General features: G+C 37.9%; 1 protein-coding gene and 2 pseudogenes across 2 annotated transcripts in view; 2 read left to right on the plus strand and 1 right to left on the minus strand.

Annotated features, from left to right (window-relative positions):
* ACYP2 (acylphosphatase 2) overlaps window positions 1-25,895 on the minus strand; it is a 320,771-nt gene that overhangs the window by 171,327 nt on the left and 123,549 nt on the right. The window contains exon 1 of one of the 2 annotated variants that reach the window (XM_037806460.1): window positions 4,052-4,403. The exons of the other annotated variant lie outside the window; for it this stretch is intronic. Within the exon in view, the coding sequence (XP_037662388.1) occupies window positions 4,052-4,193 (142 nt within the window). The 5' untranslated portion in view covers window positions 4,194-4,403. Of the gene's footprint in view, window positions 1-4,051; window positions 4,404-25,895 lie in introns of those variants that run through there. 2 annotated transcript variants of the gene reach the window in all.
* LOC119512088 lies at window positions 17,761-20,496 on the plus strand (annotated as a pseudogene).
* On the plus strand, window positions 20,603-25,494 carry LOC119512089 (annotated as a pseudogene).

Below are 25,895 nucleotides of genomic sequence, written 5' to 3' on the forward strand. Positions count from 1 at the left end.
GCAGACAAAGGTACCCAGTGTTCTTTTTTGCTTCAATTGCTCTTTTTCACTCTAATTGTTATTCTTGTTGTTTTTGTGTATGTGCTAATGAAGGTGTCAGGGATTGATTTAGGTGATGAATGTACAACTATGTAATGGTACTGTAAACAATCGAAAGTACGATTTGTTTTGTATGACTGCGTGGTATGTGAATATATCTCAATAAAATGATGATAAAAAAAAAAAAGAAAAGTGGAGGGGGAAAAACGTGGAACTTCTTGAGAAAGTTGAGATGAAAAAATAGAGTAACTTTACAGTGGAGAAAACTGACACAGTATCTTGGCCAGCTCATCAAAGTTAACACCCACAGTGATAAGTCACATTGATAGTAAGTACCTTTGATATGATGTGATGAGAAAGGCACTTTACCTTTGTGTTCCTCCCCAAAACCCATATCCCCAGTCTAATCATGACAAAATATTAAACAAGTCCCAACTAGGGAGCATTCTACAAAATACCTGACCAGTACTCCTCAAACTGTCAAAGTCATGCAAAACAAAGAAAGTCTGAAACACTGTCACAGCCTTAAGAGGCCTAAGGAGACAAGACAACTAAATGTAACATGATATCCTGGATGGGATCCTAAAGCAGAAAAAGGATATCAGGTAAAAACTAAGGAAACATGGGCCTCAGTTAGTAATAATGCATCAGTATCGTCCATTAGTTGTGGCAAATGTACTGCACTAATGTAAGATGTTAACAGTGGGGAAAATTGAGTGTGGTTATATGGGAACTCTCCATACTATCTTTGCAACTTTTCTGTAAATCTAAAACTATCGTAAAATTAAAAATTTATTAAAAAAAAAAATGAGAGGAAGGAAAGAAGCAATGCCAAGCAACAAACAGCCTAAGGCTCTATAAGTTCAAGAGACTTTGCAGATGCTGTGAGAAGCTAACCCACTCCTGTAATATTATTTCTATAAATGGTTTCTATAAATTTTCCTGAATTTCAAACAACCAATTTATAAACTAATTTTTGGAATACAAGCTAGGATGTATGTGAGAGCAAGGCAGTGTACACTATATTTGAGCCCTAAAACATCTTTACTCTGCCATTTTGTCACCCAAGATATTTTTAGTTCAAGCATTCTAAATAGAAGTATAATGTACACATCGTTTTTGGTCAGAAAATATTTTCTGTGGTAAACTCCATTAAGCCAATTTGTTACCAATCAATTTTCCATATAGCACAATTAAAACATTTTCCATTTTTTTACATGTTCATTTTTATTTATCAAAGCTAATTTCATTGGAAATAATTCCCATTTAAATATTTAATGACAATTTTATTTATTGATCTGTATTTTGTCCATATTAAATGTTCCCAATTATAACATCTTCCATTGTAAATTCACTTTAATTACCATCATTTCTAACAAGCAAATTCTTCACTAGGATTTTATTATTCCATATTTTTAAATTCAAAGTTAATTTTATAATGTTCCCTTTTAATTAGTATCCATTTTATACCATTATGGTCAATCATTTCTACATAATCATTATGACTTAGGATTAAGAGGCTAATGGTTTGTATTTATTTCTTAGGGAATCCATGGAAAAATTGTGCGCAGTTCTATGAGACAGAGAGAGACAGAGACCAATATACAGAAATGGTGACAGCAAGTGACAGAGAGACATGAAAAGAGCTAGAGGCTGCAGTTATTCTGGTATGCTGACTGCTTACTGGTCAGGCCAAACTTCCCTAGGTCAAAAACACAAGTGAAATGTCCTTGGGGTCATTTTGGAATTGTCCAAAGACAGGGTCCAAAAGTCCTGCTGCAGTCTACATATGTGATCAGTGTATAGGTTAGCGGAATGCAAAATAAAGGTGGACAGGATACTCATAAGAGAATCAACAGAAGATAGTGACTAGAGCATAGGCTCTGGTGTCAGCCAAGATTCAAATCCCAGCCCCATCGCTTAACTGGTTATATAATTTGGGAAAGTTACTTCTCTATGTCTCAATTTCTTCCTCTGTCAAATCAGGTTGACATCACAGGGTTCAAGATTAAATGAGATGCATGTAAAAGATTAAATGAGATGCACAGAACTTGGCACATCATAAGTTCTTATGTATGTGTGGAAACGTGATTATGAAGTTGCCCCACATACATTGGCTTAATAAGTCTAAAGTGTGTGTGTACCCTCATCTATTTAACATATTGTATTAGTTATTGCCCTAAAATTGTTTTTTTATCCCACTATTTATGTACAGTACAATTCTCTTTTCCATACTTGTACCTCTCTCTGCTCAGAATTGGTCTTTATATACCATGTAACCATGATATTCATAAAATTGCAATTATATAGTTAAAACCAATATAAATACACTATGCATTAATAGAAAATGCCATATAATGGAAAAGTACACATTTTAGAGTCAAAGGGATGTAGGATCAAATCCCAATTGTCAACTAAGGGCTTGCCCAAGTTATTGAACCTAAGTTATTGAACCTCTCTCTGTGTACCTGTTTTCTCATTGTTAACACAGGAATAAGACTTACATCTCACAAAATTGTGATGAGGATTAAGTAAATAGTGAAATGCTCAGAACATGGAACACCTCCAGGAAACGTCACACGTGCATACAAATAAACACATACACACCCCTTAACTAAACTACCACCATCTCTCTCCAATGACCCAATATTTTGTTTGCCACCACTTTTATATTTTCTGTAATGCGGTTCAATGACTTATTGTGGTGGTTTTCAAACTAGGGTACCATACACCTGGGCAAACACAGATTAAAGAGTAAAAAGTCATGGATAATTTCAAGGGAATTGATTTCCAGATCTTCAACTTCCACAGTACTTTTTCCTGACTGACCTGTTGAGAAGGCACCTGTGGTCTGCTGTGGTCCTCTTTTCCTATCTCCCCTTTCCCAATCACCCTTTGAAAGACAGACTCATCCCTTTACAAAAGGCATACCCTCGCTCAGCCTTAATTTCACAGTGGTACATTGGCCCAAAGTGTAAAAACTCTCGAGTGACCAAAAAAAAAAAAAGGATTAATTCAATCCTTCCTTCAATAAAAATACCATAAAAATCCCAAGCCTTAACATTTAAGAGATATATTTCAAATAATGATTTACCTTTCAAATTTAATATATTTGTTATTTTGGTCAATCATGTTCTAATCATAATAGCAATAACTAGATCCAGAAGGAAAAATCTTAATACTTAGAATCTTATGATCAAAGGAAATTAAGAAAAGAACATGATATGTATATACACATATATGCATATGTAATACATACATCCTCATTGCAGAAAAATTTGATATGATGGATCAATAAGAAACTCAGCATAACAATGGGATAAGATCCTGTGGGGGGAGAGGGATGGAAATCAAATTCAAAAAGGGAAAGGAATGATGTAAAACTTCCCACTGCTAAAGAGCTTTATTTTAAACGAATGATAGCAGGTATCAAATCATTACATTATATTCCATTGGATAAATTTCAGAGCGATTTAACAGTTTAATTTACAGATAATAATATTTACGATAAGCCAGGCATTACATCCTTTATAACTATTTAAACTTACGTGTAAAAAATTACATATTTTAGGGGCTGCACAGGAAAGAAAAATTAAGACCTCTGACACACACATTATCCAGACGTCCTTTCTAAAGGTCAAGTAAAGCCCAAGTGGTTTCAGACGCAACTAACGGAGAGCTAGTAAATGGGCTCACTTCCCTTCCTACCCGACGTCACTCTTTCCCTTCAGTCCGCCCCCTCCTCGACCCGCGCCCGCTCTTTCTCTCGCTCCCTCTTCCCTCCCCTTCCCCCACCTTCCTTCTCCCGCCCGCCCCGGCTCTCCGGCACATGCGCGTTTCGCCCCCTTCCCACCCGCGGATGCTGTGTCACGGCGGAGCGGAAGTCCTGGCCTCACTGGCCAGGGGCTCCTTTACGTGGAGGCTTTCTTGCAGTTTTCTCCCCTTTCACTCCTAGCTCCGCTTTGGTTTTCTCCTAAACACCTCATAGTCCACAGGGAAAGGGGCTACCTACCCTGCACGTTCCCGAATACCTCGTAGTCCACGGATTTGAGCGGCCTGGCGGTCGACATGGTGGCGGCGAGCCCTCTGTTGAGGAGCCTGAGCGGGGTTTGGGCCGCGGCTACTGCGGCGGCCGCGAGAGGGAGGGGGCACATGGAGCCGCTTGGCGTACCCTGCGGTGCCTTCGGTTCGGGACGCGAGCGCGCTGGGTCACGCGTTGGAAGGCGGCAAATGAAACGGCAGAACCCGGAGCGAGGGCAGCCCGGGACATGAAGGGGGAAGGGGCCGCTCGGCGCCAGGCGTGCGAGGCCTCCTTTCCCTGCCCGCTGTCCACTGGCCGCACCGGCTGTGGAAACACAGCTTCCCTGGAGAGAACGCGCCCGCGGCGCACCCGCTCCGATTTCAGTTAACCACAGTGCTTATTTCTCAGTGTTTGTAAATAAAATCCGGTGCTGTGGCCAGATGTCAATATTCTGGTATCCAAAAAGGGATTGCTTTTGAGGCGAAGGACTCGCTAGCTTAAGGGTTGAGATGAATGAGTTAATTTTTATGAAAAGTTTAGGTGATTACCTTATCTAATGCGATTTCGAGCCAACTCTTAAGATGAGTTCTGTTCAGCTCTTCTATTGATTTGAGAAAGGCTTTGGGCCTGAATCCATATTCTAAATGGATTGTGATATCTTCTGGTACAGGACATGAAGAATGAAGACAAAAAAAAAATTTACTCTTCTTGTCTGCTATTCACCCATAGAGCTTTTTTTAAGATCTTGACAGTATTTCAGCAACAATGCCCAGAAGGTTAAGATGGTTTATACTTAGACAATTTATAAATTATGAATTTAGTCTTAATTTAGAACAATTCACTACTCCAGAAGTTCTGGATATTGCTATTGATAGCATGTCTTCTTTTAGAATTCCAAATCCGTTTACTTGTGAGAATCTGCATTTCTCAACATACTATTGGTTGGCTTTGATAACTACATATTTCTTTGCATCTGGCTACAGTTCCACTACAATCTGATTATCATCTGCCAGTTCTGTGAGGTAACACCAGAAGTCATTCAAAATTTGATTAGAATGTGGTTAAATCATCACTTTAAAGTAAAATATGTTCTCGATGTTAATCCAGATAATTTAATATTAGATAATTAATGCCTCTTTATTGCATAGGCCTCACAGCTGTCTCTTCCTCTAATCTCCCAATTCATTCTCTGCAGACTCTAGAATCAACATATATCTTAGGTCATTTTTCTCAAATTGTCTTCAGAGTCTCTCCACTGCATATGAAATAAAACCTAGCCTCTTTAACCTTCGCTAATTTCCTGCTTACCCTTCATTCTGCAGGTGACCTATAGGCAAGACAACCTTAAGTTATTCTGCTCTTGGAACTAACCTGACCTTTAAAAAAGAAAAAAATTTGCTCTCTGGTGTACTTTATCTAGAACACCTCCCCCCTATACCAAAATCTTTCCTTGTCAGGCTCAGTTGCCTTTGGAAGACCTTACCAGATTTAATCCTAGTTACTTAGATATGTCTTCCGTCACCAGCCCAGTACCTTTCAAGTAGTAAGCTCAACATCTGTTTGGAAGTCTTGTCACTCACAGGGAAGACTGACATTTTTCTTTTCTTAATCAATCTTTGACTTTTCTCTACATTTACCCAAGAGCTCCACTGCCAACTATTTTGTATCTCTTTTTTAATTTTAGAAGTGCCATAGCAACAACTGACATTTACTTAGATAAATTTATTTTGTCTGGAAACAGCAGAACATTAGCAAACAACTTTTGTGTATCATTTCAGCATGGATTGTCAATAATTATATGTAATTCTGTAACTAGAAATTTTAACCAAATGTTTCTAATATTTAAGTTAATTTTAAATTATAGAAACTTCCCTATATAAATAGAAAAACTCTTGAAAACAGAAAAATTTTCTATAACCCCAACATAATCATTATCATTTTTGTGTATTCTCTAACATATATGTTTTAAATAGTTAAGAATCATAGTGTGAATTCAACTTTTATCCTTTCTTTTTCCATGTTTTTATAGTCTTTCTGTCTTCATTTCCTAGAGCTGCTGTAATGAATTACTGCAAGCTGGGTGGCTTAAAACAACAGAAATTTATTGTCTCACAGTTCTGGGGGCTAGAAATCCAAAATAAAGGTGTCAGCAGGATCATGTTCCCTCTGAAACCTATAGGGGAGAATCTTTCCTCGCTGCTTCTTAGCTTCTGGTGGCTTGCCAGCAATACTTGCCATTCCTTGGCTTGCAGCTGCAGCACTTCAACCTCTGCCTCCATCATCACATGGCCATCTTCTGTGAATCTGTTTCTTCTCCTCTTATTATAAGACCAGTCATGTTGGATTATGGCCCACTCTAATCTAATTTGGCTTCATTTTAACTAATCACATCTTCAAAGACTATATTTCCAAATAAGATCACATTCATGGAACTGAGGGTTAGGACTTGAACAAATCCTTTTGGGGGACACAATTCAACCTATAACACTTTCCAATTTCATGATATTCCATTCAGTGGATATAACCATAAATTTACCTACTATATCCCATTATTACACATTCAGGTTGCTTCCAATTTTTCACCACCATAACAAATAGTGTGAAGAACATATTCATGCTTGTAGCTTCCTTCTCCTATTTTTTATTATTTAGAAGTTTATTTTATTATTTAGACGTTAGATTACCAAATCAAAGAGTGTAAATGTGTATTCTTGATGCAATAGTGCCAAATTGTTTTTCAAAGGGCTATGCCAATTTAAATATACTACTACCAACACTGTGAGTGCATGATTTTTTGGCTTCTTATGCAAACAGATGTATGCAGGCCCTTCACATAATATGAATAATTAGATTAGATGTAAAAGTTTAGTTTTGTGATCAGAGCAACAGCTTCGGAATTACTAGGCTCTGTGTTACTGCTATTTGAAATTAAAGCCAAGTCAATTCATTACTTTCCTTGAACCCTTTAAGATAATTCATATGTTATGTAGGATCATGTTGGAGGTAATATACAGAAAAGGAAAATCTTGCCTATAAAATAGGAATGTAAAAGATGACCAGGCACCAGAACCTGTGAACTAAGGACACAGACTATACAGGCTCTGTAACCAAATGACATTTGAATGAAAGTGGTACCTGAAATCCTTGAATTATCATCACAAAGAGTCAGTAGAAAGTGATTTTCCTAGAGTGATTTCTCAGAAATTTGATATTGAGGTATAATTTATTTCAGAGACAACCAAATTACTTTATCCATCAACATATTTCTATCATTGAAATATTTTTGTAATCATTATATTGAAAGAGTAGAACTCAACAGGATATAATTTATTAACTTTCACAAGCAAAGAGGCCTTGACAAGCCAATTCAAAGATTCCCTCATGAAAGGAACACTTCATAGGTAAAGGAACAGTTAGATAATTACTACTAAAATGAAATCACGATAATTAGATACCAGACTGTTAGCTCAGTACACATCTAGTTTCCAAGAAAAGGCTTTAATCTCATTACCATTTTCAGAAAATTGCTTAGGCATTTTACCAAGAAAGCATATTTCTTCTCAGAAGGAGATTCTCTCTCAAGTTTGAACCAATTTTCTTATCACAGTCCAATTTAATATTCAAATCTCAGAACTATATTTGGTATTGCAGTTCTCCCAGATTGGTACTTCTTAGGCTTAACGTGGGGAGAGAGCATGTTTGATCCCTCCCCTTACCTTCATTTTTCCATAGCTAGCTGAGGATGGGAAGGAACCAGTACTCTGTGGATCCATTTTTGGCTCTCTGAAATTGGCATATATTCAAAGCTGATTGTTCTCTTGCTTCTGGGGGAAACTCAGAGCCTTTTCCCAGTAGGAACCCCTGACTTCTGTTCCTTTGCTAGATAATGCTTCTACTTTGGTTGTATACCCCAGCTCAATCCCTACCTTGCCTGTATTAAATACTATACTCCAAATTCTCTCTGATGAGAGACTAGTCCCTAGTAAGAAGCCAAAATGGGTGAGTCTCATTTTAAATGACCATGTGACCAGATCCCTCCCTCAAGGCTCACATATAATTTTTGGGGCCTCATATCTGTCCTATCACTGATGACAGTCACAATTTACCACGTCTCTGCTGCTCTGTATCTCCAGCCTTTCCTCATTTATTTCCTCAGGGGTGGGTCAAATAGCAGTCCTTTCTAACTCCAAAGAGTAAATACCAAGCTTTCAAAGTGGTTCTCTCAAAGGCTGTCTCACTAGGCTTCAGATAAAAGGAAAACATCCCATCATGGGAGAGGATGGAGGGAAACACAATTCTCCAATAGCTTTCACCAAATCCTTTCTAGCCTCTTCTACCCTTAAAGCTCTGAGGTGGGTATTGGGCTAAGGATCTTAAAACCAGTTTTTAAACACTCCTTTTGTAAGACATAGGTAGCTTAGCACCTCATCTTGAAATGTGGAGATATCTGTGGTTTTGTTTTCAGTCTTCAGGACTCAAGCTAAAACTGAGACAAATGTTCCATTTTGCAAATCAACAAAATACCATATATGAACATTGTTTGGATTCTGATACTGGGCAAGACATTTTTGAGGCCATTGGGGAGAATTCAGGCTGGGTATTAAAAGATTGTTGATTGTTACAAAATATTGTAACAAAAAATGTTAATCTTGTTAGCTGTGATGTCATTGTGGACACATTTTTAAAAAAAGGCCTTATCTTTTAGAAGTTTATACTGAAATATATAAGGGTGATATATCTTGGACTTGCTTTAAAATCCTCTGGGGTGGGAGATAGGGCAGTTTAGATAAAATAAAAGTGGCAAATAGTTGATAGTGAAGTTGGGCATTGGATACATTGGAATTCATTACACTGTTCTTTCATTTTATGTATGTTTGACATTTTTATGTAAAGTTTTTAAATGAAACAAAAAAAATTTTAAAGAGTCAATTTTCATTCTACAAACTATCTGACTGGTACTTCTCAAAAACTTTCAAGGTAATCAAAAACAAGGAAAGTCAGAAACTCACAACCAAGAGGAACCTAAGAAGACATGATGATTAAATGTGATGTGGTATCCTGGATAGGATCCTAGAACAGAAAAAGGACAGTAGGGAAAAGCTGAGAAAATTTGAATAAAGTCTGGACTTTAGTTAATAAATAATGTATCAGTATTGGTTCATTAATTGTGACAAAAATACCACACTAATATAAGGTGTTAATAATAGGGGAAACTGGGTTTGGGAAGTATGGGAACTCTGTATAATCTTTGCAAAAATTCTGTAAGACTAAAACTGTTCTAAAATAAAAAGTTTATTTTTTAATGTCCATTTTAATATCCTGTTAAATATTTTCATAATGGCATTTCAAAATAATTTCTCACTGTAGGAAATGAGCAGAATCATCAGTTTAAAAAATTTTTAAGCTATTTCAGCATATAGATACATAATTTACATTTTAAGTCAACCCCTAAATCATGCTCAGGCAAAGATAGGACCAAACAGTTGACTTTCAAAGTGCTAAAGCAGATCTTAACTGGCATAAAGAAGCACCAACTAGAAAATAAAATATACTAATACCTTTATTAATGAAGAGAATGTGTTCCAGAAACAGTTCCTTTCCAAAGGAAGAAATACATAAAATGTGTAGGAAGATATCTAGAACATTAGATGAATTTTTTTTATAGGAAAATATCATGTGCTTTAGAAAACATGACATGCATCTGTAGGTCTTGATTAAGGGAAAGCTAAAGGTAAGATTAGATAAGAGGAGGGGACTAATTACAGATACTGCTGCTACATTACCCCGGCAACAAATTGCAAAAGCCAGGTTCTGAACACACTGTGTCAGGCGCCAAGATAGTGAAGGGCAGAAAGGGACAGACACTGGGTCAAAGAGTACCAACACAGGCCCTTCCCATTCCTAAAGGTCCCCAAGCCAGACATCAGCTAGTCTCAGGTCTGCCTTTCCTAGAGAAGCAAGGATCCTTACTGGAGAAGAGATTTCTTCTGATTCCTCCTTAGTAAGCGCGCACACGCGCGCGCGCGCGCACACACACACACACACACACACACACACACAGTTAATTCCTGAAACACTCAGGTCTGGGCTAGTGTGAAATGAAGGGATCTCCTGTCTATAAAATAACTCATCTATCTGGGGATGCCTTTGGTGGAAGAGTGGATTGGTAAGCAACCTCCATTCCAATCTCTTTCTAGCTTGCCTTCCTGTTCTGTAGGGCTGGACAGTTTTAAACTACATAGCCTGGATATTCTTGCAGTCAGGATTCCTTATGTGATGGAGGTTCCACCAACAGAACTATTATGCTAGATGTGGAAGGAGGGAGGCAGAGGCCATCTGCTGCTGATTCTGTGACAGCATAGTCATTGAGGAGTTTAGTTTCCCTGTGGCATTAACTGATATCTCACTGACTCTTTACTAGTTCCTTGGGCACCAAGAGGCAGGGTGCAGGGCATGCATTTTACCATTTCATATCAAAGCAGATGTGCTGTTTCCTGGAGTGGCAGTTTCCTGGACTGTCCGGCGCTGCCCCGCTCGGTCCCCGGTTCCCGGCCGGCGAGGGGAAACAGGGAAGGAGAGAGAGAGATGCAGACTGCGCGAACTAACCTGGTCATGAATCACGACTCGAACCACACGGCAGTTGTGAAAGCAAGCCCTTTACTACAGCTAGATGAACATTCTGTGTTACTGGTTCCCACACGGGGCACGGCGCCTCGTGGGAGAGCAGCCTCGATGTGGCCGTCAGGCACGGCTCCTTGTGGGCTGTCTCACCCTACCCCGTCCGGGTAAGACCTTTTATACACAATTAACAACCAATAAGCTTCTAGGCTAGTATCGCGTATACAGGATTTCGATTGGTAGGAGCGGGTGGCGGATACATGCGTCACTATGCGGAAACAGGATGCAGGCGCCATCTTGGCTCACTCGATGGGCGGGGGTAACTCTAGAGCAGGCTGCAGCGCATACGCTAGGCCCGATTCGGGAGGCGGCTTTCCACACTGGACATGGCTGTTTCCAGACCATGGCAGCTTCCTGTGGTGACAGAGGAGGCATAGTTTTGAAACCAGCAGCTGTAGCAGGAGCTTCCCAAGTCAGCACATGATTTCCTGATTGCAGAAGAATCAGTAACTCACTTGGTGGCCGAGTTCTGCAGTGATATTCAGTCCTCAAACCTCAACCTCACATTTGTTCTCAAGCCTGGCTTGAGAGCTCACTAATACATACATACACATGCCCAAAGTTTTTTTTGTTTGTTTGTTTGTTTTTAATTTTTATTTTGAAATAAATTCAAACTCACAGGAACAGTTGCAAAAATAATACAAACCCCATACACAGAACTCCAGCATACCCCAATCCCCCTCCACCGATACCCTGATCTACCAACTTTAATATTTTATCACTTTACCATTTCTTTCTTTCCCTCCCTATCATCCATCATCTATTGCTCTGTCTTCTGAACATATGAGAGCAAGTTGCACACATCCTTGAACAAATAATATAATTCACATATACATTTCCCATGAACAAGAATATTCATTTATGTAATCACATTAAGTGTAGTTAAGAAGTTCAAGAAATTTAACATTGATATAAAGCTTACATTCTATATTTCATTTTTTTCTTATGTCCCAATTGTGTCCTTTTGAGCCTTTTCTCCTTTATTCTTAGATCTCATCCAAGATCATCTATGGCATTTAATTGTCATTATCTATTTAGACTGTCTTTTTTTTCAATTGTGGAAACATATATACAGCATAAATCTTCCCATTCCAACCCCTCCCAAGCATTCCATTTAGTGGGATTAATCACATTTAGAATGATGCAATGTCATCACCTTACCACCATCCATTACTAGAAATTTCCCTTCACCCCAAACAGAAACCCTACACTCATTTCTTATTAACTCCCCATTGCCCCTTGCCCCACTTCTCATAACCCACACTCTACTTTTCATCTCTATGATCATATTCTCTGATACTTTCTTTGTGTTTACCATGGGGCTTAAATTTAACACCTTAAATCTATAACAATCTTGTTTTCTTTGATACCAACTTAACTTCAATAGGGCACATAAACTATATTCCTATACTCCTCCATTCCCCACCTTTATGTAGGTCTTGTCAAAAATTACATATTTTACGAGTCTAAAACCACTGATTTATCATTATAGTTTATGTATTTTAGATCCTGTAGGAAGTAAATAGTGGAGTTACAAATCAAAAATACAGCAGTATTGGTATTTATATTTACCATGTAATCGTTACCGGAAATCCTTATTTCTTCATGTGGTTTTAGTCAATTGTTTAGTGTCCCTTCCTTACAGCCTGCACAATTCCCTTTAGCATTTCTTATAGGACTAATCTACTGGTGATGAAGTCCCTCAGCTTTTGATTATCCAGGAATGTTTTCATCTCCCCATTTTTAACCTCCAGGTGTTTGTGAATTTTCTAAATCTCTGATGATTATTGACTTCTATTTGAATTCCATTGTGGTCAGAGAATGTGCTTTGAATATTTTCAAGTTTTTTAATTTATTGAGGCTTGTTCTATATCCCAGCCTATGGTCTATTCTGGAGAAAGTTCCATGATCACTAGAGAAGAATGTGTGTCCCGGTGATTTGGGATGTAATGTTCTATATATGTCTGTTAAATTTCCTACATCCCTCTCTCCTTTCTCTGTTTCTCTGTCGGTAGGGCCCCCTTTAGTATCTGAAGTAGGGAAGGTCTTTTATTAGCAAAATCTCTCAGCATTTATTTGTGAAAAATTTAAGCTCTCCCTCAAATTTGAAGGAGAGTTTGCTGGATACAGTATTCTTGGTTGGCAATTTTTCTCTCAGAATTTTAAATATGTCATGCCACTGCTTTCTTGCCTCCATGGTGGCCACTGAGTAGACACTACTTATTCTTATGTTGTTTCCTTTGTATGTGGTGAATTGCTTTTCTCTTGCTGCTTTCATAACTTGCTCCTTCTCTTCAATATTTGACAGTCTGATCAGAATATGTCTTGGAGTGGGTTTATTTGGATTTATTCTATTTGGAGTTTGCTGCGCATTTATGCTTTGTGTATTTATATTATGTAGAAGGTTTGGGAAGTTCTCCCCAACAATTTCGTTGAATACTCTTTCTAGACCTTTACCCTTCTCTTCCCCTTCTGGGACAACAATGAGTCTTATATTTAGATGTTTTATTTTATCTATCATATCCCTGAGATCCATTTCAATTTTTTTTTTATTTTTTTCCCCATTCTTTCTTTTGTTCTTTCATTTTTCCATTCTGTGGTTCTCGAGGTTGCTGAGTCGTTGTTCAGCTTCTTCTAATCTTGTACTATGAGTATCCAGAATCTTTTTAATTTGGTCAACAGTTTCTTTTATTTCCATAAGATAATCTATTTTTTTATTGCCTCTTGCAATTTTTTCTTTATGCTTTTCTAGGGTCTTTTTCATGTCCTTTATATCCTGTGCCATGCTCTTCTTCATGTCCTTTATATCCAGTGCCATGCTCTTTTTGCTTGTCTTTAGTTCTTTGATTTAATTGCTCCAAGTACTGTGTCTCCTCTGATCTTTTGATTTGAGTGTTTGGGTTTGGGTTATCCATATCATCTGGTTTTATCATATGCTTTAAAATTTTCTGTTGTTTTTGGGCTCTTGGCATTTGCTTTACTTGATAGGGTTCTTTTAGGATATGAAGGATTATTCAGACACCAATCTCTAATTTGTCAGATCTACAGCTTGGTGGCATACACTTTCTCTAACTAACCAGCAGATGGCATCTGCGAGTCACCTATTCCCCTCAAGTCAGTTCTCCCCAACTTTATCTTTGTAGTGTGTGTGGGTCTGATTCTTATGGGGTCCAATTGGTGCACCAAGTTTGGGTGTGTTGTTGGTGCTGTCCGCCCTGAATGTGGGGAGTGTGTCTGAGCAGTTAGGGAGGCAGGGTAGCTTTAATAATCACTCCCAGGTGTTCCAGGAGATTTAAGGGCATTGCAAGAGTCTAAACCTTCATTCCAATCTTGCCACAGATTGTCTCTGCTGCTGACCCACAAGTCCTTGGTATTGGCGTAGCGTCCCTGGGTTTTCTGGGTGGTTCCTCTTCCCAGCCGTGCCTTCTAGGGCCTTTGCTGAGGGAAGGCTGTGCTACATCACAAGTGCATGCCGTCCCTCAAGGGAAGCCCTGGGCCGCTGGGCCACGCAGGGGCATTCCCAGCCTGCTGTAAAGATGGCTGAATGGGGCGTGTTAATTTCTCCCTTTTCACACAGCTCCGCCTTCAGCTCCGGGTCAATTAGCTGTGGGTGCACGAAAGGCTATTGTCCACGCCTGATATTGTGGCGTGTGTACAGTGTTGCCAGAAACCCTTCCCGTCACACTGGGTCCCTTGGCGTGGCTCTGGGCTGTGGCTCCGGCACCAGGCAGGAGCATTCCCAGCCTGCCGGGAAGATGGCTGCAAGGGACGTGGTTTTTTTCCCCTTTTGGCTCTCCTTTGCCCTCCTCGCTCCAAGACAACTAGCAGTGGGTAAGTGAAAGGCTATTGTCCATGCCAGATATTGAGGCGATCGCACAGCCCTTTCCTGCTGCGCTTCACTCTGTGGTTCTGGCTGCCATATCTGCAGCTGCTTTTGAGTTTTTTTAAAAAAGAACTAGTCCGCCTCCAAATACCAACCCACGGTTTCCCCACACCACAGCATGGCTGCTGGACATTCAGGCGGCTTACTTATTCATTTCAGAATGCAGACTTCCAGTTTCACCAAGTGCATGGTCCTTGTGGACTTAGCAGACCTTGTCCAGCTGGTGCATCACTGGTGGCCTCTATCTAGTATTTTTCACAGAGGTGTTTTTTTTGACCTGTCTCTCCTAGTCGCCATCTTAGTTTCTTTCCACATGCCCAAAGTTTTTGATTCAGTAGGTCTGCAGAGGATTCTGGAAAAAGCATTCTTAAAAAGCAGCCCAGATGTTTCTGATATGAAGCTAAAATTGAGAATCAGTGACCTGGAGACTTTCATTAGTCCTCCCAACAACTTCATAAGCTATTTAGTACCCAACATTAAATCTATCCCTGTTTAAACTGTCTAGATGGATTATTATTTCTGTAACTAAACCTTGGCCAGTGCAATGCCAGGGAGCAAAATCTTCACAAAAAGAGTAGATCAAAGTTTAGGCAGAATGGAAGTTCAAATTACATAACCATGCCTCAAAAAAAGTAGCATTAAAATTTGCCATGCTTGCAAAGAGAAGAAATAAGTATTGTAAGAAAAAAAAACAGGCTATGAATGGTAATGAAAATAAACCTAGAACTTTTGAAAAGTAAGTTGCTGTTGAAAGATTATAGCATAAAAATGAAGCCTATATCCTATAAAGTATTTATATCCTACTTATTGTTATTGTCTACTTGCTAGGGCAGCTATATTGTTTTAGTTTGAAAAATTTGTTTTAATTAAACAGTAACATTAAAAAGAATTTTCCCCCAGCCCTGTCAAAACCATACAAAATTTCTGATCCGTTGCTGCCACCTACCAACTATCCATGGCAAGACAGGTCATGTGGGTGTGATAATTAAATCTTTCAGCAATGTCAGTACCACCTATGTTTTCTCTCATTTTAGTGTCACACTTCTAAAATACTTTGAGGCATATGTTAAACCCTTAAACAATACACAGTTTAAGGGTTCTTAGGGTTCTTCACTCGACAGATCACATAAACATAAAAGTGCCTTGACCGTGAATTATTGTTAGAGATGAAGTTTACAGGAAAAGCAAAACTTACAAAAAACAAATTTAATTTGACACAATTGCAGGGGGGACCACTCTCCTTTTTGTCTCCCAAGCATATACCTAAACAGAACACTTTTTCCTTAATGAACTAGAAATTTCTAAATGTTTCACTTTAGGTCAGTTCTGGAGACCTAGTTATGTCTTCATGTTAATAGAATTCATCAGTTCATCTGTGTTCTCACCCCCAAGTCTGCATTTGAAAGTAGCAATCACAAAAACCGACAATTAGGGGTCCACGTCCCAGCACACCACTCCACAGTGTGACCAAAGTAGATTTTTTTGGCTTGGATTAACACTCCCCTCAGTCTTAGTTGCACTTCTACGTTTATTCTTTCCTTGCTTTCTGGCTTTATGTTTTATTTGTGTCTCTCCTTTTCTGTGGCTATCTCTGTTTATCTCTTCCCTATTCATCTCTTTCTTTTTTTCTTCCATCATTTTTTCTTTCTGTCTTTCCTGCCTCCTGTTGCTCCTACACTCATCTATTTTCCTTAATTGACTATGACTTGGAACTGAAGATTATATTTAAATAACTGTGGTAAATTTCTGCAGAATGTTTCATATTTTCTCTTCTGTACTAATTTATAATCAATAAAACCAAAGATTATATAGTTTCTCTTAAAAAAACCTAAAGTTATTCTTTGCATGAATCCTGTATATTTTTTTTCTCTTAGTAGCTCTTGATAGAGAAAGGAAGTTTCCTCAACCTTAACATTAAAAAAAAAAAAAAAAAAAGATCATAGGAGTAAAGTAGCTTATATTGCCTGAAAGACCAGGAAAATTTTGTTTCTAATCAGTCACTTTGAAAATGATTTTCCTTTTATTACACCCTAAAATGGATTTGTGCATATAGTCTTTGGTTTACTTTAGGGATAAGACTAGCAGGTTTCAGAAATTTTAACTGCAATTTCAACCATATCTTATAAATAACTCTTGTGTTGTTTCAATTTTCATATCTTTTCTTATTGGTCAAATTATAACCAATTATATTTAGGTTAAATCTTTACTGCAGTCTTTAAACATATAGCAACAAAATACATCTCTCTGATAAATAAATGTAAATTAAAAGAAAAAATCAATAGTAAATACCGGTTGAGCTCCTAGTATATTCTAGGCATTTTTGTTCATGATATATTCATCTACTGCATCCTTTAAAAATTAAATTCCATATGCTTCAGAAATATTTTGTTATGTAAATAAGACAGTAATTACCTGGGCATTGAAAACTTTTTGCAATATGAAAAAAATTCATGTAGAATTATTTACCTTTCACTACTGTTTATAAAATCTTGTCTTAAAAGATTGTTAATGATGATGAATACAGTAAAGTGTCAAGAATTCAACACTTAAAAGATATTTTCTGAATGAATATATGTGATTTCCTTTTGAGTCAGTGAATAGTGCAGTAACCCACATTTACAGTAGCATTTTACAATTAAAATACTTGTATATCAGATCCCATTTTCTATTTACAATAACCCTAATTAAGTAGGTAATGTCTACATTAGAGACAAAGACCTCAAAACATTTAAGGGATTGCCCCAAATCACCCAGGAAGTAGAACTCCATTTAGAATCTGGCCTCTGAGGTGAAAATTCAGAATTCTTTCTACCATGCAACACTACCACCAAGCAGTCTTTCACTCACTCTTTCTGCATTTATTTATTGCCTACAGTATGCCATGCATAGGTGCTAGGGAGGAGGTGGTATTGAATTTTGATGGGATGGGGAGGGGATGTAGATCATAGAGTGATGCTCAGGTAGGGTCCCTGAGGAAGGGACATCTGAAGGATACAGAGGGATGAGTAGGAGAGATGGGAGAACTTAATCCAGACAGAGGAACTAGCACAGTGAAAGCCTGAACTTCCCAGGTAAGAGGAATTGCAAGAAGGTCAGTGTGGCTGAAGCATTATAAAAAGGGGGTAAGGTGGCATTAAATATGGCAGTTAGTCCAGGCAAGGAGAAGCCATATTACACCAGGCTTTGTAAGCCACGGTAAAGAGGCTGGTTTTTGTTTTGAGTCTAGTGGGAAGCCAATGAAAAGTGACCAATCTCTATGCCTCATGCTGCAAAAATTCCCTAAGGGGGAAAAATAAGCATTAACTATCCACTTCACCTCAGCGCAGTTCCCTTTTCTCCCAGATCTTGGCACATAAAGTCCTGGCTGCTTTAATTCCTTTTCAATGCCTTCAAACAGTGAGGATTTTGTTTTGTTTTATTCACTTTTGATAGTTGTCCCCAGCTGGAGGTTGGTCTGATACAAGCTAACCCAAAGCAAAAGACTTTTCTCACTTTCTCTGAAGACTATTTCATTCCTTCTGCAATCATCTCACCTTTCTCACCTCTCTTACTCTCCTTTATTCTCAGCTGATGAGAAAAGCTGTAAAAAATAAAAGGAGAAAATAAAATACACAAAACCTATTGCTAATCTGTAGCAGAGTTGTCAGAGTAGCATTCTCCACAATTCCAAGAAGAAACTAGGGAAATAAAAATTGGAGTTCAGGACAACAAATGCAGCTAGCAAATGAGAAGTAAGCCCTAAATTTGATGTGACTTTTGCCCTAGGACACTTCCCAAATTTTAAACAGCTCAATAGCGAGAAGGCAAGAAACCAAGCAGAGATCATCTGCTACGAGATTAAAAAGAAATCAAAGAAGATCTAAGTAAACAGAGAGATATTGCATGTTCATGGTTAATAAAACAATATTAATAGGTATCAATTCTTCACAACTTGATCTATAGATTCAATAAAAATTTCAGCAAGTTATTTTGCGGATATCAACAAACATTCTAAAGTTTATATGGAAAGGCAAAAGATCCAACACAATATTGAAGAAGAGGAACAAAGTTGAAGGACTGACACTACCCAACTTCAAGCTGAGCTACGGTGATCAAGACAGTGTGGTATTGGTGAATGAATAGACAAATAGATCAATAAAACAGAATATACCCCAAAAATAGACCCACTCAAATACAGGTAATTAATCTCTGACAAAGGAGCAAAGAAAATTCAATGGAAAAAGATAGTCTTTTCAACAACAGTGCTGGAACAACTGGACAGCTACATGCAAAAAAAAGAAAAAGAATCTAGATACAGACCAAAATGGATTATAGACCTAAATGTAAAAAACTGTAAAACTTATACAAGATAGTGTAGGAGAAAATCTAGGTGACCTTTAGCTTGGTGGTGACTTTTTAAATATGACCCCAAAGTCAAGATCCATGGAAGAAAAAATTGATGTTAGGCTTCATTAAAATTAAAAAACCTCTGCTCTGTGAAAGACACTGTTAAGAAAATGACAGACTGGAAATGAATATTTGCAAAACACTTATCTAATAAAGGACTTTGTACTCAAAATATACAAAGAACTCTTAAAACACAACAATAAGAAAACAAACACCCAATTATAAAATGGACAAAAGATCTGAACAGACACCTCACCAAAGTTGTACTGACAGCAAATAAGCATATGAAAAGATGCTCAACATCACATATCATTAGGAAATTTAAAATTAAAACAATGAGATACTATCAATCACCTGTTAGAATGGCTAATCCAAAACACGGACAACACCAAATGATGGTGTTAGATGTAGAGCAACAAGTATTCTCATTCATTGCTGGTGGAAATGCAAAATGGTACAGCCATTTTGGAAGACAGTCTGGTAGTTTCTTAAAAAGCTAAACATAAACTTACCCTACGAACAGCAATCGTGCTGTTAGGTATTTACCCAAATGAGTAAAACTATGTCCACCAAAAACCACATGCACATAAACATTCAAAGTAGTTTTATTCGTAATTTCCCCAAACTGGAAGCAACAAATATATTCTTCAATAGATGATGGATAAACAAATTCTGGTACAGCCACACAATGTAGTAATACTTAGCAGTAAAGAGAAATGACTATCAATCTATGAAAAGACATGGAGGACCCTTAAGTGCATATTGCTAAGTGAAAGAAGACTGTCTGAAAAAGCTGCATACTATATGATTCCAACTATATGAGATTCTAGAGATAGTAGAAAGATCAGTGGTTGTCAGGGGCTCAATGGGAGGGAAGGAATGATGAACAGGTGGAGCACAGAGCATTTTTAGAGCAGTGAAACTATTCTGCATGATGCATGACATTATACCTTTGGTCAAAATCCATAGAACTTTACAACACAAAGAGTAAACCCTAATGTAAACCACAAACTTTCATTAAAGATAATGTGTCAGCCTACTGTGTCTATAGAGAGAGGGTAAGTTGATTGAGCTCTAGCCGGAGGCACCAGCACGGCCAAGATGTCAGCTTTGTTCATCTGGCTACTGTTCAGGCTGTGAGCAAGAGGAAGCTGCAGCCCACCTGAGCCTCCCTCACCCTGACATCTTCAGCAATAAACAAGATACAACTGCTTCTTAAAGATAAGCCTGAACATGTAGGTATGAATGTTGTTGTTCAAACCAGGGGTTGTAATGGCCTTTCTTCTTCTCCAGGTTGTAAGAAGACAAAAGGAGATTCTGATGAAGAAGTTGATCAAAATGGAGTCAGACTGTTCACTGAAAATAAAGCACAGCCAACACTTTTAGGAACAGAAATGGACTGTGTAGAAGACATATTATCCAGTAAGTTTGTGTTCAATAACCCAACATCAAAGGAACTTGTAGCTGTGGAGAAAGCTTTAATATTTGACAACCCAGGGCTCTTCCTTCAGCTGTAGGCTCCAGGGGTGCTCCAGAAAGACTTGGGGCTTACTAAAGAAATATTGTGACTGTCACATTCTCAAGGTTTCTAATATATGGCTGACTTAGGAGGAAATAAAGTAATGCATTTTGAAAATGAGGTCAGTGTGTTGAATTCAAGAAGTGATATTGTATTCCTTTTCGAAGACGAAAAATGAGATGCCATTACTCTCTTTGGATCATTTTTCTGTTCTGTAAAGAAAAAGAAAATTCCTACCCTACACATAACTCTCTTCCATCCTTTCCATTAGAACCAGTTTCACTGAAGTTGCTTTAATGGTAGGATTTCAGTAGATCTCTATCAAATGACTTAAATTGTACAACTCCCTTGGCATTTTCCCAAGGGAGAAAATGATGGCTCTTGAAATTCAGAGGCAAGAAATCCTGACTGCTTGTGTAATGTGGTAGTGCATTGCTTTTCCACCCAAATTTGGCATGGCCTTTTTACATTTGAATTAAAAATGCCATTGCCGCATGCCTCATTTGCCTGCCCTTTAGCAGTACCAGCCATTAGATGAAAAATTTCCTAGAAATGAATGACGGCATAAAAGGTAGAAAATACTCCACCACCTGTTTCTTAACCCATTTCTTTTACACCCTAAACGTCTGCTCAAAATGGGGTCTGAAGCTGACCTAGATTCTTTTAGTTGAAAGGTCTCTTAAAAGACATCTGGCCCTGCTCAATTCTACAGCTGAGTAAGCACAAATTCAGGGAAGCTAAGGTCTGGTCCAACCTCACACTGCAAGTTAGGGCAGCACCAAGACTCAACCTCAGGTCTCCCTCCTTTGTAAGTGACATTTCCTGCAGTCTTTGGCAGTCAGGACAGTTAAATGGTGACATGACTTCTTGGTTTGGTCAACATTTTGATAAATTTTTTTAGAATTGATGGAGATCATGGAAGTTTTTATTTTATTTTGAGTGGTAAGAGTCTTATTTTAAAACCCATTTATGTGAATTACCATCTTGTTTCTTCCATGAAATCATGAAACAATGGTTTACACTAGCAGGGAAGACATTATAGCAGCCCAGAATTATTCTTTTAGAATGTAGTAGTAATTCTGAAGAACTTGGGGGTCTTTTCTTAAAATTCCCAATGTGCTTATACTTTCTGGATCTTAAATCCAATTGCTAAAATTTTAAACCAAAATTTTAGCCTAATGTTTTTATCAACAAATTTTCTTTAACAGTGTTCATTTTGACATTCAGCTATTGATTTTTCTGGGTTTGACATATCCTGTGAGGTGGCATATATACTTTTTTTGAAAGCTAATTCTCATGAATTGAAGTAGCACCCAAGTTCGTTTGTCATATTCACTAAAGTACCTGGCACACAAAATGCACCAAACCTAGAATAGCAGCTTTCTGTAAATACTCATGAGTTGTATCATTAATATAATTGTTGATACATATACTGCATATGTGTAGAGATTGAACTGTCAATAAAAACAGTGTGGCTTCTTTGTGATCATGAAAAATATATAATGTATAAATATTAGTTCATCAATTTTTAACGTCTGTTCCACGCTAATGCAAATGTAAACAACAGGAGAAACTTTTGGGGGTGGGGGGAGATGGGGTATATGGGAACTCTAAGAACTTTCTGTGCAAATTTTCTATAAACCTGAAACTAATCTATAAAATAAAGTCAATTAAAAAAAAAAAAGATAAGCAACCCTTTTGACAGTTGCATGGTACTGGGTAGAGAAAAACTGTACTTCAGGGCCTGCGAAGGAAGAGAGGCCTTGATAAACTCCCCAGCTTTCTGTTGATACTTCAAGAATAAAGGTAAACTGGAAACTGACCAACTCTCCCAAACCCTAAAACAATCTAGAATTATCTCAATTCCTGATAACATCAAGATGATCTGATCCTACTCTAAACGCTGACAAGGAAAAGGTTAAATCCTTTCTGGAGGAAGATAACATCAAGGAGATAGGATCAAAAGACAGAAATGCAAGAAGAAAACAGACAATAGCAACAGACCCACAAGTAATTCAGACATTGCAATTAAAAGATACGGACTTTATAAAGAGTGGGAGCATGAACTTAAAAAACAAAACAAAACAAAATAAAAAACTACACTGTGGGATTACCTGCTATATTAAGTGTCCATCTGAGACTGAAAATCATGAATGTATATTGATACCCATCTGCTCAGTTGTGTGACTTTTTTATCCCCTAGCAATGCTGTCATATCCCTCAGACGTTCAATTTGGCTCAGCCCATTTCTAACCATGCGACAACAGACCAAAAGTGCTTCAATTAATGATTCCCGGAAGTCGGTGTATAAAGACTAAGGTAGTATAATTCTGATATGTGTTTTCTATACTGTTTCCCAGGGTTTCCCCATGGGAATTTTTTGTGGTATCTGGCTCTATTGGATACATTCCCTTCTCTTTATAATTTTCCCATTCTCTACCGATGTAACCTACAGTTCCCAAATAAAACACTTCTACACAAATCCTTGTTTCATCATCTGCTTCTAGGGGAATCAAAACTATGACACTCAGTTGCACAGGTTGCAGGCATGGTGAAAATAGATAGTGTGTCCAGAGTTGGGGTCTTGCCAATTAAGTACAATAGAGGGAGGTAGGGGCAAAGGAGCATTTTCAGAAGGGAATACTTAGATTATGCACTGTGCCTTGGATTGGCATATTACATTGTATTTGCAAATATCCTCTAAGACGTGAATTTATACCTCATTTTAATGCAATGCCATATCAGCTGTTTTAAATCTAGCTGCACATAATAATTATTCAGGGGGCATTTTCCTCACCTCTAGAGATTTTAATTTAACTAATCTGGAGTTGGACCCAGACATCAGTATTTTTAAAAATCTCCTCAGGTAATTCTGATGTTTAGCAATGATTAAGAACTACTGATTTAAGGGACTGTGGTAAATGAAAGACTTTTATGTAATGCTTTCTTCTTTACAAAGTGATTTTTATAAAGTGTAGCATTCCCAGACTAAAATAAGCCTAAAATACTTGTCTATAAGTGGAACTGTTTATCTAGTTGCTCCCTCTGGCACCTAATAGTCTGGAAGAATCTAACCACTTCAAAAAATCTTTATATAACAATATCTAGAAAAGTTCCTTATGTAGATGAACAAAGGACTTGTCAAAGATAACTCCTGTGGTATATACTTTTACTATATATTAATTTAAACATATATGTATGTAATAAACTACAAAAGGCACATAGTGGGGGGATTCATAACAATTTCCTGTTCTTCCTCATGAAGGAATTTATGAAAACCCTTGGTCACTGCAATCAAAAGAACATTCATTTTCTTGTCCAATCTTGATTCTGTTCTCCAAGGCCCTGGTGATCCTCTTCCATGTGCCAATCTATTCTTGGTATAAGGATATTTCTTATACCAGAATCCTAATTCTACTTGTGGAAATTCTTAGTCTGCACGTTTGGAACTGCTCTAAGTTCATTTTAAGTGCCAAGTCCTTAGGAGACTGTCCCCACAGTTACACTCAGAGAAATCCTAGCTGTCTGCTTTCCTCGTTCAACTGGGAGCTGGCTTTGATCTGTTTAGCTTCGCTCCATAACGCTCTTTCTAACCTGAGGGCTGTGCCAGGCATCTGTGTTTTCTGCAGCTGCACGTAGTTCCTCTGCCAGCTGCATGTCCTGGCTGGCTAAGGCAAAGGGAGGGGCTTCATTCTGCTCTATATTTGGCAGGAAGAGTAACTTTAAGCTGTAAATGATCACTTGTGGCACTTCCTATGAGATATGACTAAATATCCCCTGACAGCACTGGCTCAGAGCATTGCTCTCAATATTTCCTACCCATTATCTTAAGATCTAGACTTTGATACAAATAAATTTTATTTAATAGTCAAAATAATGCCATAGATATTTCTGTAAGGAGAGGAAGAAAAGATGAGGAAATAGGGCCACAGAAGTTAAACCTGAGTTATTGCCAGAGAACTATTTAGAGCAAGAATTAGGATGAATAAAAGCTTAATAAACATTGCATGGATCTGTGTGCAATTTAAAATCGTATTCTTGCATGAAAAGTAAATTAAAAAGTTAAGAAACAATGGCAAATGGGAAAATATTTGCAACATGTATAATTTTAAAAGGTTAGCATCAATGTGTTGAGAACCTGTAAATCGAGAGTCGGCGCCTGGCGCCCAGGAAGAGAAGGAGTAACCTCGCTGCCGCCGCCGCCGCATCCAATCGGGCTTTTAGCAAAAGATGGTGGATCACTTGGCAACAATGAAGCAAATACTAGATGTGTTAAGTATCGTGGAAAACTGTTTGGAGCGGCTGGTCAACACTTAACGATACCTGGACAGGTTCTGATTGGAGAAGAAGTAATGACTAAATTGTGCAGGAAAAAAGCCCAAAGCAAGGCAATTTTCTTATTTAATGATATTCTTGTATATGGCAATATTGTCATCCAGAAGAAAAAATATAACAAACAACATATTATTCCCCTGGAAAATGTCACTACTGATTCTATAAAAAATGAAGATTTAAGAAATGGATGGTTTATCAAGACACCAACTAAATCATTTGCAGTGTATGCTGCCACTGCCACTGAGAAATCAGAATGGTAGAATCACATAAATGTGTTACTGATTTACTCTCCAAAAGTGGGAAGACACCCAGTAATGAACATGCTGCTGTCTGGGTTCCTGACTCTGAAGCAACTGTATGTGTGCATTGTCAGAAACGAAACTGACACTTGTAAATGGTCGTCACCATGTCCGCAAATGTGGTTTTGTTGTCTGTGGGCTCTGCTCTGAAAAAGAGAACTCTTTTTCCCAGTCAGTCCTCCAAGCCTGTGAGGATCTGTGACTTCTGCTATGACCTGCTTTCTACTGGGCACATGGCTGCATGCCAGCCTAACAGATGGACTCTTATAGCCTATCACTGAAGTCTCCTTTAAATGATGTAGCTGACGATGATGATGATGATAGCAGTGACTAAGGACGCATTTTGAAATATTTAATTGGGCATGACTATCTGAGAAATCTACTTTGGGAGAAATGTAAAATTCTGAACTCTGTCTCAATTTTGGTCTAGCCATGAATTTGCCTGAGAAACTTTCACCTATGTGCCTCAATATATTCTATAGAAAGTAGGTCCTCTTGCCTTCTCCCATGCCCACTGTTCTACAGGGATAGACTATTGCAAATACATCAGATAAATATTTTGTTTCTTATTCTTGTTTATTTCTAGATTATTTTCTTGGAAGATTGGGAGAAGATGTTTGTTTAACAGATCGTGTACTATATTGCTGTTTTTGATTCTGTTATATGGAAAAACTAAAAGCAAAGAATGGTGGAAAAAGGAGTACAGTGTGGTTAATTAATAGTATTAGCTTTTTT

The sequence above is a fragment of the Choloepus didactylus genome, chromosome 17 (assembly GCF_015220235.1).
Source record: "Choloepus didactylus isolate mChoDid1 chromosome 17, mChoDid1.pri, whole genome shotgun sequence".
NCBI classification, from domain to species: Eukaryota; Metazoa; Chordata; class Mammalia; order Pilosa; family Megalonychidae; genus Choloepus; species Choloepus didactylus.